Genomic DNA, 19983 nt, shown 5'->3' with positions numbered 1-19983 from the left:
TACATGACAAACAGATTTATGGAATGGTCATAAGGTTAAGATTAGTATGAAAGATACTGTCTGCTGTGAATTATAAGTATCTCATTGTGTAGAGACCAGGGTCTGGCACCGGAGTCATCTCCCCCTGGTACCCCAGTACAGAAACATTAACTCATGCTCTGGAATGCAGTATCACCCAAAGGCATTGTAAATCTCCCAGAGGGCCATCCTCAGTAGAACACACAGATGAGCATTCTAACAACCCCTTATTCTGTTCCATAAAACACCCATTTGATGCAATAACAGCATTATAACATACTCTTGTAATTTCTGTTCTGACGAGCCCTTTACTGTTTCAGCATGACTATGCACCAATGCATTGTCCATACAGAAATGGTTTGTCAAGATTGGTGTGGAAGAACGGGACTGGCCTGCACAGACCCCTGACCTCAACCCCATCGGACACCTTTGGGATGAATTGGAAGCAAGTCCACACAGCAATGTTCCAACATCTAGTGGAAAGCCTTTTCAGAAGAGTGGAGGCTGTCACAGCAGCAAAGGGGGACCAAGTCCATATTAATGACGACCATTATTTTGGAATGAGATGTTCGTCAAGCTTTTGGTCATAGTGTATTTTACCTGCAGTCCGATGTTGAGGTAGAGGAAGCCGACAGTGCCCTTCACTCCTAGCTCATCTTCCTTCTCCACTCCTCCCATCTCCACTATACACAGAGACTCAGGCTGGGCAGGCAGGGCCTGCATACTGAGGGGCTGGAGACAGTCCTACACCACAAACACAGAGGGGTTAGTGGCTACAAACACAGCTTTGAGAGATAAACGCATGTTAAAAAGAAAAATATCCACAATGGCACAGTGTTATTTGGATTTGAACTTAGTTTTTTTCACCCTGGCTGTAATTTTTTTTTAAAAGAAAGAACTTGCGCAGAGTAAACGGGCTCTAGAAGAGTTTCCTTGCAATTGTCCAAGAACATGTGGTGCTTGTTACCAACTCGCAGAGCAGTCAGTATGAATCAGATCCATTCTAAACAGATGGACAAACAGATCACACGGGCTGCAAAGTACGGTGAGAGTCGTACCGAGGGGTCCAGTGAGATGATGCGGACGGTGTTGTCCACCAGCCCCACTGCCAGGAAACGGGAGCGCTGCTCGCCAGGGGGGACATTGGCCAAGCTCATACACACCACGTCAGCTGACATCTCCTTCCTCTCTGTGTACTCATTCAGCTGGCCAGACTGGGGGGAGAGACAGAGGGAAGGTTATCATAAACATTTACTGTCAGAAGAAAAATAACCTTTACACTGAGCAGGAGAGACTTCTGGATATTTGCAAAAAGCAGATGAAACTGGGTCAAACTCAAAGACCGAACTTGGCTGAGAAAATAGACACCCAGGGGTTGAAAGTATACTCACAGGGTCCATCTCAAAGTAGACCAGCTCTCCTCCGGTCAGAGCGATAACCACCTGCCTCTGGTTGACTGCGCAGCGCACAATGGTCTTCTTCCCTGGAGTCTTCCACTCATTCACACGCTTATCAGCACGGATGTGACGGATCCCATCAGGATACACCTGTACAATAGAGTTATTCAGTTTACACAGGGCTGGGGAAGGGGCCTGGCCAGGGTGTCTAATGTTTGTGAATAGTGCTGAGATCAGTGTTCAAGCTCTCTCTATTGTAATGTCAGAGAACAGACATGAAGACTCATCACTTCAACAGCAACATTAAATCTGTCATACACTTGATCTTCATTTCACTTTCACCATCAGCATTGTATTCCCTCCGGAACAGAAGGTGCATGTTCAGGCCTCTGTGAGAGGCGTGTGTAGTGTGGGTGACTGACCTGCACCAGAGCATCCTCCCCGAGCAGAGAGCAGGAGAGGGTGGGGGTGGTCCCCAGGAAGCCAGAGTCTGTCACTTCCTCTACGGTCTCACCGATAGACAGAACCAGGGTGGCGTTGACGAAGGAAACGATGATGTACGCGTCAAACTCATCTGGAGGAGGAGAGGTGTTTCAATGAGTAGGAATTTCACACGGAGGGGATTTCTGGACCCTTCCTTATATTCAATAAACCTATGGTTAGTGTTAATCTGATACACGAAGCAATTCATCAAAATCATCAACTACATTTAAACTCAACAAAAAAAGAAACGTCCTCTCACTGTCAACTGTGTTTATTTTCGGCAAACTCAGCATGTGTAAATATTTGTATGAACATAACAAGATTCAACAACAGACATAAACTGAACAAGTTCCACAGATATGTGACAAACGTAAATGAAATGATGTGTCCCTGAACAAAGGGGTGGGGGGGATCAAAAGTAACAGTCAGTATCTGGTGTGGCCACCAGCTGCATTAAGTACTGCAGTGCATCTCCTCCTCATGGACTGCACCAGATTTGCCAGTTCTTGCACCAAGGCACCTCCCGGACATTTCTGGGGGGGAATTGCCCCAGCCCTCACCCTCCGATCCAACAGGTCCCAGATGTGCTCAATGGGATTGAGATCCGGGCTCTTCGCTGGCCATGACAGAACACTGACATTCCTGTCTTGCAGGAAATCACGCACAGAACGAGCAGTATGGCTGGTGGCATTGTCATGCTGGAGGGTCATGTCAGGATGAGCCTGCAGGAAGGGTACCACACGAGGGAGGAGGATGTCTTTCCTGTAACGCACAGCGTTGAGATTGCCTGCAATGACAAGCTCAGTCCGATGATGCTGTGACACACTGCCCCAGACCATGACGGACCCTCCACCTCGATCCCGCTCCAGAGTACAGGCCTCGGTGTAACGCTTATTCCTTCAATGATAAACGTGAATCCGACCATCACCCCTGGTGAGACAAAACCGCGACTCGTCAGTGAAGAGCACTTTTTGCCAGTCCTGTCTGGTCCAGCGACGGTGGGTTTGTGCCCATAAGCGACATTGTTGCCGGTGATGTCTAGTGAGGACCTGCCTTACAACAGGCCTACAAGCCCTTAGTCCAGCCTCTCTCAGCCGATTGCGGACAGTCTGAGCACTGATGGAGGGATTGTGCGTTCCTGGTGTAACCCAGGAAGTTGTTGTTGCCATTCTGTACCTGTCCCACAGGTGATGATGGAGGCCTCCAATACCCTACTCAACAAATTGGATGCAGTCTATCACAGTGCTATCCGTTTTTGTGCGTTACTCGTCGCCAAACCCACTGGTGTCATCTACAAACCCCAGGAAGTTGTTGTTGCCATTCTGTACCTGTCCCACAGGTGTGATGCTCGGGTGTACCGATCCTGTGCAGGTGTTGTTACACGTGGTCCGTCCTGTCTACCTGTAGCGCTGTCTTAGGAGTCTCTCAGTATGGACATATTGCCCTGGCCACATCTGCAGTCCTCATGCCTCCTTGCAGCATGCCTAAGGCACATTCACGCAGACGAGCAGGGACCCTGGGAATCTTTCTTTTGGTGGTTTCCAGAGTCAATAGAAAGACCTCTTTAGTGTCCTAAGTTTTCATAACTGTGACCTTAATTGCCTACCGTCTGTAAGCTGTTAGTGTCTTAACTTCTTAAGGTATAGGGGGCAGCATTTTCACTTTTGGATAAATAGCGTGCCCAATTTCAACTTCCTGCTACTCATGCCAAGAATATAAGATATGTATATTATTAGTAGATTTGGATAGAACACTGAAGTTTCTAAAACTGTTTGAATCATGTCTGGGAGTATAACATAACTTATGTAGCAGGCAAAACCCCGAGGACTAACCGTTCAGATTCTTTTTTTTAGGTCTGTCCGTTCAGTGATTTCTCCTTGGAAAACGATATTTCTTAGGAACTTGTTTTCAGTTCCTACCGCTTCCACTGGATGTCAGCAGTCTTTGGAATTTGGTTGAGGTTATTAATTTGTGCAATGAAGAAGTACGGCCATCTAGGAACTGCGTAACACTGTTGAGAGTTGCGCAAGACGAACAGTAGCTTGGTTTGTTGTCTTCCTGTATTGAAAACAGATACACCCGTCTTCAATTTGTTCGATTATTAACGTTTAAAAATACCTAAAGTTGTATTACAAAAGTAGTTTGAAATGTTTTGGCAAAGTTTACAGGCAACTTTTGAAATATTTTGTAGTGACAAAAGTAGTAGCAATTTGGGAAGCTGTTTTTTTCTGGATCAAACGCGCCAAATAAATGGACATTTAGGATATATATGGACGGAATTAATCGAACAAAAGGACCAATTGTGATGTTTATGGACATATTGGAGTGCCAACAAAAGAATCTCATCAAAGGTAAGGCATGTTTTATATTTTATTTCTGCGTTTTGTGTAGCGCCTGCAGGGTTGAAATATGCTACCCTCTTTGTTTACTGTTGTGCTATCATCAGATAATAGCTTCTTATGCTTTCGCGGGAAAGCCTTTTTAAAATCTGACATGTTGGCTGGATTCACAACGAGTGTAGCTTTAATTTAGTATCTTACATGTGATTTAATGAAAGTTTGATTTTTATATCATTTTATTTGAATTTGCCGCGCTGCATTTCCCTGGCTTTTGGCCAAGTGGGACGCAAGCGTCCCCTATACCATAAGAAGTTAACAACCATTCCACAGGTGCATGTTCATTAATTGTTTATGATTCATTGAACAAGCATGGGAAACAGTGTTTAAACCCTTTACAATGAAGATCTGTGAAGTTATTTTGATTATTACAAATTATCTTTGAAAGACAGGGACCTGAAAAGGGGACATTTGTTTTTTCTGAGTTTATTTATTCACAAAGTATGTATAATGCTGAGATCAGGTGTTTTAAACTCTCTCCATTGATATTTCTGTCAGAGAAGAGACATGACAAACTCATCACTTCAACAGCACAACAAACCCTGCCATGAGACTTCAGAGGAATGTGCCCCAATCTGGTACATGAAGATCAATCAATCTCATACCCTTATTTTGGTTTTTCACTAACCTAGAGCATGGCATCACAATCTTGAAATCTACGTCTGTAACCCAGTGTGTAGAAGTTACAATGTCTGACTTGTGCAGGCTAACCAGTTGGATGAGCCAAGTGTTGTGTGTAATGGATGAATGCCAGAGTGAAAGTGAAGCCAGGCCTCTATCTACCAGGCAGCTGCAGTGAAACTAGGCCACTGCACTATACCATGACAGGAAAAATCTCTGAAATCACATGACTTCTGGGAATAGTCTGGCTGAGTGACTTTTCCTCAGAATGCACTCTGATGCCAGACTACAACATGAGACTTGACAGTATTAAGATTAAAACAATGCCACTTTACAACCATGTCATACACAATAATTGCAACCAAATACTGCAGAAGTGGACTGTAATGAGGTAGAAGGGAAAATAAATTGCAACTAGTTAAAAACATTGATGTATTTATAAAAAATAAAATAAAAAGAACAAGCACCTTCAATGTGTCGGCGCACAGTCCACACAGCATTGGGGTTACCGGGCAGCTCAGACACAGCCATCTCTGATACCTGGAGGGAACAATCAATGATCAGACTTTCATTGTAATCTAACCTAAGCATTTACCAGTCTGTTACCTCTGCATTAACATGTTGAGATTTGCTGAGATCAGAGGTATACACACTCTCTCCGGTGCTTTATCAGAGACATGATTTCATCTCATCCAGCTTCTTAAACACGTCAAACATGAGCTGGTGTGCGAGAAAAGCAACAGCACCAGAAACTTAATACCCAAACTCTGTCCCAACTCTGGTTTCCGGTGTGCATGTGAGCGAGTATCCGCATGACTTTGTTAAAATGTCATCATTGTTCAAATAATACTGTGGCATGTGCCACACTGAGAGAATGTGTGTGAGCACTTTCTGGGATGGGAATGTGCAATGGGAGGTGGAATAGCAGTACACATACCTCCAGTCCATGTCTGAGGACACGGAGGGTGGATTTGGGTCCCCTGCCACAGGCCACATACAGCTGAGGAGTGTCCTCATTAGCCAAGTCAGCAATCTACACAGGGAGAGAGAAACAGATGAGGTGAGTGGAACAAGGAGCCAGTGGTGAGTAAGAGATCCGTATGTATTCTCAGAGGACAGAATTTAACAAGTAGTACAGCTCCAGAAGTAAACAAGGCAGTCTCACATGTGGTGTCTGTGTCACGTTCTAACGCTGAGATCAGAGGTGGTTAAACACTCTCCATTGATAGGTTTGGATTTGTGAGCTTTAACTATTATGAATCATAAGTTCTAATAGAGACATGAGGGGTGCCGTAGCCCAGGATTTACACCAGGAGTTGTCTGTAGGAGGAAGGGTTATGGTGGGTGCAATTAAGCTTGGGAGGGGCTGAGAGCATGGAAAACAGTCACGTGGCAGTATTGGTAAGGGGAGAGGCGTGGATAAGGGGGTCGAGGACAGGTCTCTAAGGGGTAATAAACGGTTCCTTTTCCCTATCACTTAGTTTCCTGCCTAGCAAAAAAAGATTCAATGTTTAGCAAGGAGGAGACTCCACCCACAGTGGGATACATATACCACCACTATTGTAATCATGTCTTTGTCGGTTCAACTGGTCGATCCTTTGGGAAGAATAAACTTGGTCTAAGCTTTCATAGTGTCTGTTGAGTTCTTACTCTGATAATTAGAACCTAACAATATTTAGCCAGAAGAGACATCAGAAACTCATCACTTCAACAGGACAACATCCTTCTCCTCAAACCTTGCCGAAAGACTTCAGAAGAATCTGTGTGTGTGTGTGTGGGGACAGCGGGTTAATGTGAATCCTACTTTTTGAAAAAAAAATCAAAAAGACAAGAATCTTTGTACTCCAAATAGCTCGCATTCAAGTAAAGTCAAAATCAGGTTCATTGTGCTATAAATAGTGGGAAAACACATCTACCCCAGCTAAAGCTGTTACAATTCAGTTCAGTGGAACAGAGGGAAAGGTGTTCTCACTAAGTTCATCCACTACATAATCCATGGGAATCAAAAGCTAAAACCGTTGCACGCACACCAAACATACAACACAAAGAGATTCACACACACACCTGGCAGGACATGATGGGGGAGAGGTTCTCCTGCTCGTCCACCAGCACCAGGTTCTTGAGGGGGCGTGGCTGGAAGAAGAAGGTATCTCCCTCCTCCAGGGGCATGGCAGAGGAGAACTCTGGCTCTTCATCGTCATCTCCCAGATGGGCTATCTGGTACAGGTAACTAGCAGAGAGAGAGAAGAGAGAAGGCAATGAACACAAGAGAGCAAGAGGCATGGACATAGATGGGATGTGTGAGGTATTACAGTGTAATGAATGACTTACTGGTTACCAAACTCCGAGGACACAAATAAGAAGCCGGTCTTCAGCACGCACATGGATGTGGCTACAGGTATGGTGTCGAAGTACTTCATCCTGATCTCTGTAACCTGGGGGAAACAAACATTTATTTGAAATAGAAGGAATCACAGAATATCCCATCATGTGAACACTGACCCGAGTTAGTGTGTGTGTGCATGCTGAGATCAGAGGTGTTTATGCTCTCTCCATGTTTTTGTCAGAGAAAGAGACATGAAGACTCATCACCTCGACAGCACAGTTCTATTTCAGATGAACACCTCTGCCCCCCCCAGTTCCTGTTTCAGACTGCACCCTGCTGGCCTCACCATCTCCTCATCGGTCTCCAGGGTGACCTTGAAAATGTCACCCTGCTCCGTCTGGGCCAGGAAGAAGAACATGGACTTGGTCTTGTGGGTGGCTGAGCAGACGAAGATCATGCCCCGCTCAGGGTCATCCAGGTCATTCTGTGTTCAGGCAAAAGAAAAAAAGAATTGAGGGCACAGTGCAGATGGTATCAAATCAATTGTGATCCACACAAACATTCAAACTGTTAACATGTATGACCATGTCTTGTTAGCCAAGTTATTTGAAATCCGTTTTCGCGTTTATAAAACATAACAGAAACTCACCCTCCTGCGTGGGATGGGACAGCGAATGTCAGGCTGGTCCCCAAAGTTTTTGTAGGTGATGTAATTCTCTGAACAGATGAGTACTCCACTGGGCCCATCAGAGCCTCCAGGAACTGGAGAAGAGAGGGGGAAAGGGTAATGATCAAACAATAGGTTTACACCTAAAAAATAAAATAATAATAATCCAGCCTGCAAACAACTCATAACCTGGCTTTGACTGCCATCTACTGGAAATAATGTGCACTGAACAAAAATATAAATGAAACATCTAAAGTGTTGGTCCCAGATTTCATGAGCAGAAATAAAACATCCCAGAAATTGTGCACAAATTAGTTTTCCATCCCTGTTAGTGAGCATTTCTCCTTTGCCAAGATAATCCATCCACTTGACAGGTGTGGCATATCAAGAAGCTGATTAAACAGCATGATCATTACACAGGTGCACCTTATGCAGGGAACAATTGAAGGCCACTAAAATGTAGTTTTGTCACAACGCCACAGATGTTTCAAGTTGCGGGAGCGTGCAATTGGCATGCTGACTGCATGAATGTCCACCAGAGCGGTTGCCAGATCATTTCTCAACCATAAGTTAATTTCTCTACCATAAGTCACCTCTAAAGTCGTTTTACAGAATTTGGCAGTATATGTCCAACAGGCCTCATAACCGCAGACCACGTGTAACTATGCAAGCCCAGCACCACCACATCCAGCTTCTTCATCTGCAGGATCGTCTGAGACCAGCCACCTTGACAGCTGATAGAAACTGTTAGAAACCTTCTCTGGGAAGCTCATCTGCGTGCTCGTTGTCATCACCTGGACCTTTCGAAGTCGTAATCCACTGCAGTGGGCTAATGTTCACCTTTAATGGCCACTGGCACGCTGAAGAAGTGTGCTCTTCACAGATGAATCCTGGTTTCAACTGTACCAGGCACAAGGCAGGACAGTATGTATGGCATCATGCGGGCGAGTGTTTTGCTGATGTCAAAGTTGTGAACAGAGTGCCCCATGGGGGTGGTGGGGTTATGGTATGGGCAGGCATAAGCTACGGACAACAAACACAATTGCATTTTATCGATGGCAATTTGAATGCACAGATATACCGTGACAAGACCCTCAGGCTCAATGTCGTGCAATTCAGCCGCTGTCATCACAGCATGATAATGCACGGCCCCATGTTGCAAGGTTCTGTACACAATTCCTGGTTGCTGAAAATGTCCCAGTGTTTCCATGGCCTGCATACTCAGACATGTCACCCATTGAGCATGTTTGGATGCTCTGGATTTACGTGTACGACAGCGTGTTAGTTTCCACCAATATCTAGCAACTTCGCACGGCCAATTAAAACATTTCAATTGACTGATTTCCTTATACATGTGACTTGTTTCAGGAAACTAGGTGTATGTCGCGCAACACTACTTCACAGGAAAACTAACTTTTATTATTTATCAAAATGCGTTTTTTGGCAGAAATGCCTACTGTGAATTTTCACGTGCCTTAATAACAAACTTGTATGCCACCAGTAAATACGGATAAAAATGTTAAATTATGAGCCTAGTTGGTTTAGCCATGGAAGATCAGCAACCTTCCCACTAACCATGAATGGCTGAGATAATGAATGGACTGGACATGCCGAGAGATGATTTCGGATTGGTCTGCCATGTAGCACGCTTCCGTCTATAACATGAGCTGGTCAGTATGTGTAGGTAATCCTTTCTAACAAGGATTTTTTGAAAGATATCACGTAGTAGAAGTGCGTAAGTGTTGCTCTCCACTTTCTATTGGACCGAGTATTGAAATCAGTGGAATTAGAGTATGATAGCTAATTAGATGGAGAAAATTCTGGTATTTGACTGCAAAGTCGAAACGAGAACACCCAGAATTCGGACGTATAAAACACCTTTCTCCTGATTACATTTTCAAAATAAGGGCAACCATGGCATCCATGACAGAGGGAGAAGTGTCCATCCAAGTAAGAGTCTAACTAGATACATTTTCAGATATTATACATTTCTAATTTAGTCAGAAAGTTGTTTTCATGTCAAGTTAGTGTACTGTTAGCTAGCTAGTGTTAGCTGGCCGGCTCGCTAACTTTACATGTATGATCTGAGTAGTAATATCACTTGTATCTCAGAGCCTTTTGCATTGCTAGTTCTAGCCTAATGTTAGCTATCTAACATTGAACCTGGTTGGTTAGCTCCCTGCAGATTCTTGCAGGGTAGTAACGTTATGAGTTGGGACCGTGGTTCATTGTTTAGCAAGCTAGCTACATGTCAAAACACTATGCATGTATGCATTTCAATAGAATGTTGTAACTGCGACAACTGTCGATAGACGTAGCTGGTAAATTCGCTCTGGCTATCTAATACGATTTCAGAGCACTCACCTTGGAGTGTGCCAAAGCGCAGAATAACTGACCTATTGCTGAGGGCACGACAAAGCCCATTTCCCCTCAGGAGACTGAAAAGATTTGGCATGGGTCCTCAGATCCTCAATAAGTTCTACAGCTGCACCATCGAGAGCATCCTGACTGGTTGCATCACTGGTATAGCAACTGCTAGTAGGCACTACAGAAGGTAGTAAGTAGGGCCCAGTACATCAATGGGGCCAAGCTTCCTGCCATCCAGGACCTCTATACCAGGCGGTGTCAGAGGAAGGCCCAAAAAATTGTCAAAGACACCAGCCTCCCTAGTCATAGACTGTTCTCTCTGCTACCACACGGCAAGCTGTACCGGAGCACTAAGTCTAGGTCCAAAGGCTTCTTAACAGCTTCTACCCCCAAGACATAATACTCCTGAACAGCTAATCAAATGGCTATCCAGACGATTTGCATTGTTCCCTCCCCCTCTTTCACGCTGCTGCTTCTCTGTTCATTATCTATGCATAGTCACTCACATTTTATTTAACTAGGCAAGTCAGTTAAGAACAAATTCTTATTTACAATGACGGCCAAACCCAGACGAGGCTGGGCCAATTGTGTGCCGCCCTAAGGGACTCCCAATCTCGGCCAGTTGTGATACAGCCTGCAATCAAACCAGGGTGTCTGTAGTGTTACCTCTAGTACTGAGATGCAGTGCCTTAGACCACTTGGGAGCCCTACATGTACATATAACCTCAATTACCTCAACTAACCCGTGCCTCCGCACATTGACTCTGTACCGGTACCCCCTGTATATAGTCTCGCTATTGTTATTTTACTGTTGTTCTTTAATTGTTATATACAGTCGGCCAAATATAATGAACCCTTGCACTTTTTTCAAATAATGCACAATTTCTTCCAGAAGAATGTTGAAATTAAAACATATTTTGGTATCCACATATGTATATCTTCGGTATGCAGTTGTCAAAGACAAACTAATCTGAATCATTTACTAAATCTTAGCTAATTCCAGAAAGAAATCCTAAAATGGCCCAGACAATATTATTGGCACTGTCTAGAAGTATTTTCGATTTCAAGCAGGTGATTATCATTTACTTTGGAATTGAACTCCCCTGTTGTGAGTTGAAGGTGCATGCAGTATAAAAATCACATATTGAACCAGATTGAATAGATAAAAGGACTCAATCTCCTGTTTTGTGTCACTGTGTATACCGCAATGAGCATGGACAAAATAACGAAAACCAGAAAATTATCTGAGGTCAGACACAAGACGAACCGCCCTTTCTGTCTCTGTCTGGCCGGTTCCCCTCTCTCCACTGGGATTCTCTGCCTCTAACCCTATTATGGGGGCTCACTGGCTACTAGTGCTCTTCCATGCTGTCCCTAGTAGGGGTGCGTCACTTGAGTGGGTTGAGTCACTGACGTGATCTTCCTGTCCGGGTTAGCACCCCACTCGGGTTCATGCAGTGGGGGAGATCTTCGTGGGGTATACTCGGCCTTGTCTCAGGGTAGTAAGTTGGTGGTTGAAGATATCCCTCTAGTGGTGTGGGGGATTTGCTTTGGCAAAGTAGGTAGGGTTATATCCTGCCTGGTTGGCCCTGTCCGGGGTTATAGTCGGACGGGGCCACAGTGTCTCCCGACGCCTCCTGTAATTATGCTGCAATAGTTTGTGTCGAGGGGGGGGCTAGTGCGATCTGTTATATCTGGAGTCTTATCCGGTGTCCTGTGTGAATTTAAGCGCTCTCTCAGCCCTAGGACCATGCCTCAGGACTATTATTTGACCCTGCTGGTCATCTATGAACATTTGAACATCGTGGCCATGTACTGTTATAATCTCCTCCCGGCACAGCCAGAAGAAGACTGGCCACCCCTCAGAGCCTGGTTCCTCTCTAGGTTTCTTCCTAGGTTCCTGCCTTTCTAGAGAGTTTTGTCTGGAAGTAGCTAGCAAACTTGTCAATATTAGCCAGTTAGCTTGGGTTCTTGACTGGTCAGAATGCTTGGATCAACCCTACTCCTCGGCCAGAGCGTCCAGTGTGCGCTCTGAACACTCAGTGAGCGAAACGCTCTGAATTTATGAACGGATAAACTGACAACGCTCTGAGTTTACGAACACCCAGAGCACACTCTGGCACTCCAGATTAAATTTACAGAAACACCTGTAGTATAAACCAGCCTTTAGTTTTGAAATTTTTGGTTGTTTAGTACATAGCCTCATATGTGAATCCTTACAGAGATGGGTGAGGCTAAAGCTTTAGAGGGTGTGAACAATACTGAATGGGAGTAGACAAAGAGCCCTCCAGTAGGTGTACCAAAACATTCAAGGGTCATTTTATCAAAAGTGAGGTTACAAGTTAATCAACTTTCAAACCAGAATGACTTTCCCTTGTTCCTCAACTGTAATGTGTGATATACTATTTTCGAGCGCTGAGTCTCTAATATGCAATGTAATCCCCCCCCCCCCCCCCGCTATATTGGAAATCGAGCTGGTCGGTCACATATGAACTGTAATGCCGGTAAAAAAAAATTGCTGCATGTTGCGTTTACATTATTGTTCAGTGTAGAATACCTGTAATGAGGAAGTTGCCGTGCTCCTCCAGGGCCTCGCTGTACTTGCGCACAACGTGGTTCAGACCCAGGTCCAGCTCATAAAAGGTCAGGGTTTGCTGGGTGTTGGCTGCAGCCTCGCCAGTGGGGTCATTGTCAGCTTCCTGGAAGGAGGGAGAGGTCATAGGCCACACACAGTGAGTCAGTGGAAATGAAGAGGACAGGATGAGGATTTACAGGACATCTTTAGTAGCAAAGCAGCAGGATTGTGTTGGAATCAGAGGTGTTTAAGCTCCCTACAGTGGTTTGTCAGAGAAGAGACATGAAGACTCATCAATTCAATAGCACTTGGGTGTATAGAAAATAAAACGGAAGCACATCTGGGCCTGTGTGTAAACATAGATTAGGTCAATTTCTTTAGTACGTAACAAGAGCGCATGAGCAAATTCACAAATCATAGCAGTCAGTGCTAGGCTCTCACCTCATAGTCCATCTCCAGACAGGCAAACATGGGGTTTTCAAAGCCCACATCAACTCCTACCACATGGTAGACCAGCGTGTTGGCCTTGTGAGCCTCCAGGGGAGAGGAGATGGTGAGACGCGCTGCTGCATCTCTGTTCAGGATGTACACCAGCTTCTGCTTCTCAATGGCACCTGGAAACACAGGGGTAATTAGTAAACTACAAGACCTGGAAACACAGAGGTAATTAGCAAACTAGACAAAAAACATGTCCATTGCAACAGGGCATTCTGTCATCGAGCCAAGGATTTGTCAACTTGAAATTTTGTTGAATTTTCAAACCATTACCAACTAACTCCACAACAGAATATCTCTCAGTTCTCTGAGCTCTTTACCTATCATGACTGCTCTGCCCTTGGGGTCGACGGCGAGGAACTGTCCAGGGACGATGCGACGACATCCACTCTTGCCAAAGGTCTCCTGGTGGATCTTCTCGAACATGTTCTTGGAGGGGTGATACTCAAGGATCACGATGCGGCCTGAGTCACTGCCCACCACAATATAGTCTGTGTATCAAAACCACAAATGTCTCAAATTTAAAATAAGAGCTTTTCAACCACACACATAAAACTTGCATCTACTTCACACTAGGATTGGGCGATGTCAACATTGGTCCTATCGTGATTACGTATCCATAAAACACTGCGATATACGATGTTATCGCCTACTATTGGCCCCCAAAAAAGATATAATAATAATTTTAATCCGACTAAAACGACCATTGAGCTATAGCGGGAAAATGTATTGCTACAACTGGATGAATCATGACGAAAGACAATGTTGTTGAAAGTCTGGGCAGAGGCTAAGTACAGACTCAACTTTTCAAATATCCTTTTTGGTGGAAGAGCTTCAGCATGGAGCAGGTTTGTATCTGTGTGAACTGGGACAATTTCAGCTTCCAGGAACTGTGCATTATCATGCCGAAACATGAGTTATCACGTTTGTCCCCAGTGCCGGGGTAATGATCTTTTAACCAGGTGAATGGATTATCTTGGTAAAGGAGAAATGCTCACTAACAGGGATGTAAACAAATTTGTGCACAACATTGAGAAATAAACTTTGTGCATATGGAACATTTATTTTATTTCAGCCCATTTTACATGTTGCGTTTATATTTTTGTTCAGCATAGTTAATAGACCAATAAGAAAGAGTTCCATACCTCTCTGCCAATAACAGTTTTCCCCTCCCCACTCAGACAGTCCTGGAAAAAGTATTGCTTGAGGAATTGCTCAATAACACTTTACTTAACCTCACTAGGGTAGGTGGCACTATTTTCACCTCCGGATGAAACGCGTGCCCAAAGTAAACTGCCTGCTACTCAGGCCAAGAAGCTAGGATATGCATATAACTAGTAGATTTGGATAGAAAACACTCCAAAGTTTCTAAAACTGTTAAAATAATGTCTGAGTATAACAGAACTGAAATGGCAGGCGAAAACCAGAGGAAAATCCATCCAGGAAGTGCCATTATTTTGAAATGGCTGTTTTTCCAATGAAAGCCTATCCTCCATTTAAAGGGATAGGATCCAGTTTCCGTTCCCTATGGCTAGTTGTGAACAGTCTTTAGACATTGTTTCCGGCTTTTATTGTGAAAAATGAGGGAGAATGACAAATTTGAATGAGTGGATAGTGGGATGTCCCCAGAGCCGTTTCCTTTGCGCGACCGAGATCGCGCCTTTCTTGTTTTTCTTTTATATTGACGACGCCATTGTCCGGTTGAAATATTATCGATTACCTAGGCTAAAAACTACCTGAGGATTGATTATAAACATCGTTTGACATGTTTCTACAAAATTTAAGGATACTATTTGGAATTTGTGTCTGCCCATTGTGACCGCATTTGAGTCATTGGATTACTGAACAAAACGCACCAACAAAATGTAGATTTTTGGATATAAAGAGGGACTTTATCGAACATTATTGTGTAACTGGTTGTCTTGTGAGTGCAACCAATTGAAGATCAAAGGTAAGTGATTAATGTTATTGCAATTTCTGACTTTCGTTACTAATTTACTTGGCTGGTAACTGTATGTAATGTTGTGTGCTGAGCACTGTCCTCAGATAATCGCATGGTTTGCTTTCACCATACAGCCTTTTTGAAATCTGACACGGAGGCTGGATTAACAACCAGTTAAGCTTTATTTTGATGTATTACACTTGTGATTTCATGAAAGTTAAATATGTACAATAATATAATTTGTATTTGGCGCTCTGCAATTTCACCGTGGGGATGGTGCCAGGTTTCCTCCAGACGTGACGCTTGGCATTCAGGCCAGAGTTCAATCTTGGCTTCATCAGACCAGAGAATCTTGTTACACATGGTCTGAGAGTCTTTAGGTGCCTTCAGACAAACTCAAAGCAGGCTGTCATGTGCCTTTTACTGAGGAGTGGCTTCCGTATGGCCACTCTAGCACAAAGGCCCGATTGGTGGAGTGCTGCAGAGATGGTTGTTCTTCTGGAAGGGTCTCCCATCTCCGCAGAGGAACTCTGCCAGAATGACCATCAGGTTCTTGGTCACCTCCCTGACCAAGGCCCTTCTCCCCCGATTGCTCAGTTTGGCCAGGCAACCAGCTCTAGAAGGAGTCTTGGTGTTCCAAATTTCTTACGTTTAAGAATGATGGAGGTCACGGTGTTCTCGGTGACATTCAATGCTGCAGACATTTTTTGGTACCCTTTCCCAGATCTGTGCCGACACAAACCTGTCTCGGAGCTCTAAGACAATTCCTTCGACCTCTGACATGCACGGTCAACTGTGGGACCTTATATAGACAGGTGTGTGCCTTTCCAAATAATGTCCAATCAATTGAATTTACCACAGGTGGACCAGTCGAGTTTTAGAAACATCTCAAGGGAGATCAATGAAAACAAGATGCACCGGAGCTCAACTTCAAGTCTCATGGTATAGGGTCTGAATAAGTATGCAAGTAAGGCATTTGTTTTTTATTTGTAATACATTAGCAAATATTTCTAAAAACCTGTTGTCGCTTTGTCATTATGAGGTATTGTGTGTAGATTGATGAGGAAAACAATTTAATCAATTTTAGAATAATGCTGTCACGTAACAAAACGTGGGAAAAATCCAAGGGTCTGAATACTTTCTAAATGCACTGTATTTACAGCAAAAATCAATCCCCAGTGTACATGCTGACACACACACATACATACATCTCATAACACACACACACCTTTAGTTCCTCCTGTCAGCCTGAAGGCCATGAGGGAGCGAATGATGCCAAACACCTCCATGGTAAGCAGGGTGTGAACCTTCCCTGTGTTGGCATCTGGACGCAACAGCTCAATTATCTTCCCCCTGGAAACAACTATCTCCTGCATCTTGGTTCCTGCAAGGCAAGACAACAATGATAACCATACCAGATCACAGGTTACATTATCCATGTTATATAGACTCAGGGATGAGACCCCAAGAGAATAATGTTTATGTACCTGAGAAGTTTCCATGGATGGCGTGGGTGATGCCAGTGGCACGCTGCAGGGTCAGGTTATACAGAAACATAGTGTCTGTTTCTCTACCTTCAGGTGCAGGTCAAAGAGGCCACAGCAACACCAGGTTCTGAGGAAGAAAGGAGGAGTACATGTTTTGCATTGCCGCAAACATGTGTTATAACATAGCTAACTTAGTGCGGTAGCTAGCTAACTATTGCACAGTGATGTTATTGTGGATACTGCAGACACATTATACACCCGCAAGCAAAAACATTGTCAACTCAGTTGATGATAGCTAGCTACACAACATAGACTACAAACAAAGGCGATTTCAAAGACACGGGTGCCGCTGCTAGTTAGCTAGCTATCTAGTTAGCTACTACGTAGAGCCCAGCCTAGCCAACTGTGTAAAGTTGATTCTACACAAACCCATCGGTCGTTGTTGCAACCAGCCAGGTCCAACCTAACCGCAATAATAACAGTAACGTTGGCCCACCATTACAAAATATTTTAACGAAATAGACCATGTAACTTTGCAAAACAAGGCTTGCTTGCTCGAGTTAGCTACCCTAGCACTCGCAGTTGTTTCATTCAATCACTCCGTATACCCACAAGCGCCCATCTTCAAAATTGAGGAAGACGTTAAAAAAAAACATATTGATATATATTTTGTTTTCTATGTTGTATTGTGCGGATATTGTATGAAAATGATTTACCGATGTATCAGTTAGGATTAAACTGATATCAACTAGATTATGAATTTCAGTCACACCGTCAACTTGTTGATACTTTTGCGGACAAACGCTTTCCTGTCGATCGTGGGTCCTCTTCACGATCTGCGACGTCATCAAAAATCGGTCCACAATGTGCCTGAGACCAAGCTACACAATTATATGGGAATAACACGAAACTCAAAGCAGTTACGCCATAGAAGTTATGTTTGATTTATCTAAAATAGAAAATATACATTTTACTTGTCTTGAAATTATCAGAAAAATATAATGAAAAGGCGCAATTAATTACAGTTGACGAGCTATTCCAATAGGTGGCGACAATGCCCATGCTTTGCTTAGGTTGGACAAAAGGTGCAGGTGCAGCCGTGCAGGGAATAAGTCAGTGTGGACTGCAGATTCAGAGAGAGATAATTTCTGATTGTTAATTTTTTATTGTTTATTTCCCTTTTTTTTATTGTATATTTCACTTGCTTTGGCAATGTAAACATGTTTCCCATGCCAATAAAGCCTTATGGATGTAATTTAATTGAGACATTTCCTCCTAAAAGCATCCACAACGTGTTAGAATAAAGTCACTATAGCTCACAGAAACGACATGATGTAAAGGTTCTGAACTGAAATATGTCTAGCAGCATATACATTTTTGGGATAAGTTCATGTGCATAATAAAGAGTTCCCTACAGCAGTGGTTCCCAAACTTTTCATAGTCCCATACCCCTTCAAACATTCAACCTCCAGCTGCGTACCCCCTCTATCACCAGGGTCAGCACACTCTCCAATGTTGTTTATTTCCATTATTGTAAGCCTGCCACACACTATACGATACATTTATTAAACATATGAATGAGTGTGAGTTTTTGTCACAACCCGGCTCGTGGGAACTGACAAAGAGCTCTAATAGGACCAGGGCACAAGTAATAATATAATAATAATCAATCATTTTGCTCTTTATTTAAACATCTTACATATAAAACCTTATTTGTTCAATGAAAATTGTGAATAACTCACCATATGTTAAAGAGAAGGGTGTGCTTGAAAGGATGCACATAACTCTGCAATGTTGGGTTTTATTGGAGAGTCTCAGTCTTAAATAATTTTCCACACACAGTCTGTGCCTGTATTTAGTTTGCATGCTAGTGAGGGCCGAGAATCCACTCTCACATAGGTATGTGGTTGGAAAGGGCAACAGTGTCTTAAAAGCTAGATTTGCCAAGGCAGGATACTGAGGATGCCCAATCCAGAAATCTGGCATTGGCTTTTGATTCAATTCAATTTTCACAGAACCGCTTGTTGCAATTTCGATGAGGCTCTCTTGTTCAGATATCGGTAAGTGGACTGGAGGCAGGGCATGAAAGGGATAACAAATCCAAAAAATCCTACAATAATGGAAAGACCTGTGTGTTGTCCTTGATAATGCAGACAGCGAAGAGCTCCAACTTCTTAATCATAGCCTCAATTGTGTCCTTCACATTGAATATAGTTGCAGAGAGTCCCTGTAATCCTAGATTTAGATGATTCAGGCAAGAAAAAACATCACCCATATAGGCCAGTCGTATGAGAAACTCACCATCATGCAAGCGGTCAGACAAGTGAAAATTATGGTCAGAAAAGAAAACTTTACTTAAAAGCTTGTCTCTCAATTTAAAAAAAACATGTCAATACTTTGCCCCTTGATAACAAGCGCACTCTGTATGTTGTAAAAGTGTTACATAGTCGCTGCCCATATCATTGCAAAATGCAGAAAATACACGTGTGTTCAGGGGCCTTGCTTTAACAAAGTTATCCATTTTCGCAGAAGTGTCCAAAACGTATTTTAAGCTGTCAGGCATTCCCTTGGCAGCAAGAGCCTCTCGGTGGATGCTGCAGCATACCCAAGTGGTGTCGGGAGCAACTGCTTGCATGCGCGTTACCACTCCACTATCTCTCCCTGTAATGGCTTTTGCACCATCAGTACAGATACTAACACATCTTGACCACCAAAGTCCATTTGATGTCACAAAGCTGTCCAGTACTTTAACAATATCCTCTCCTGTTGTCCTGGTTTACAGTGGTTTGCAGAAGTGGATGTCTTCCATAATTGACCCCCCATAAACGTAACAGACATATACCAGGAGCTGTGCCAAGCCAGCCACGTCTGTTGACTCATTCAGCTGTAACATATAATTCACTGGCTTGTATCCAAAGCAGTAATTGTTTCAAAACATCTCCTGCCATGTCACTGATGCGTCATGGAACAGTGTTGTTTGATGGAGACGTTGTCTGTATAGTTTTTGTTGGCCTTTTCCCCCAGCATTGTCCCAGCCATATCTGCAGCAGCAGGAAGAATTACGTCCTCCACAATAGTATGGGGCTTGCCTGTCCTAGCCACTCAGTAGCTCACCATATAAGACGCTTCTAGCCCCTTCTTATTAATGGTATCTGCTTTGATACATGTCTTGCTACTCGGAAATCGTCTTAATTCTCGCTCAAAATACT

The 19983-nt window shown here is 43.6% G+C and overlaps 1 protein-coding gene across 1 annotated transcript in view; it reads right to left on the bottom strand.

Moving 5' to 3' along the window:
• Nucleotides 1–17601, bottom strand: part of sf3b3 (splicing factor 3b, subunit 3) — a 41107-nt gene extending 23506 nt beyond the window's left edge. Inside the window, exons 1-16 of the mRNA XM_029668145.2 lie at nt 17491–17601; nt 16775–16901; nt 16516–16671; nt 13666–13836; nt 13292–13464; nt 12833–12974; nt 7891–8003; nt 7588–7725; nt 7247–7350; nt 6980–7145; nt 5853–5948; nt 5383–5455; nt 1838–1989; nt 1410–1565; nt 1077–1232; nt 619–762 (exon numbers count right to left, since the gene is read on the bottom strand). Of these exons, the coding sequence (XP_029524005.1) occupies nt 619–762; nt 1077–1232; nt 1410–1565; nt 1838–1989; nt 5383–5455; nt 5853–5948; nt 6980–7145; nt 7247–7350; nt 7588–7725; nt 7891–8003; nt 12833–12974; nt 13292–13464; nt 13666–13836; nt 16516–16671; nt 16775–16844 (2010 nt within the window). The 5' untranslated portion in view covers nt 16845–16901; nt 17491–17601. The remainder of the gene's footprint in view (nt 1–618; nt 763–1076; nt 1233–1409; nt 1566–1837; nt 1990–5382; nt 5456–5852; nt 5949–6979; nt 7146–7246; nt 7351–7587; nt 7726–7890; nt 8004–12832; nt 12975–13291; nt 13465–13665; nt 13837–16515; nt 16672–16774; nt 16902–17490) is intronic.
• Nucleotides 17602–19983: the final 2382 nt, after the last annotated feature.

This window comes from Oncorhynchus nerka, linkage group LG9a (assembly GCF_034236695.1).
Source record: "Oncorhynchus nerka isolate Pitt River linkage group LG9a, Oner_Uvic_2.0, whole genome shotgun sequence".
Lineage (NCBI taxonomy): Eukaryota > Metazoa > Chordata > Actinopteri > Salmoniformes > Salmonidae > Oncorhynchus > Oncorhynchus nerka.
This window is presented reverse-complemented; position numbering and strand designations above follow the sequence as displayed.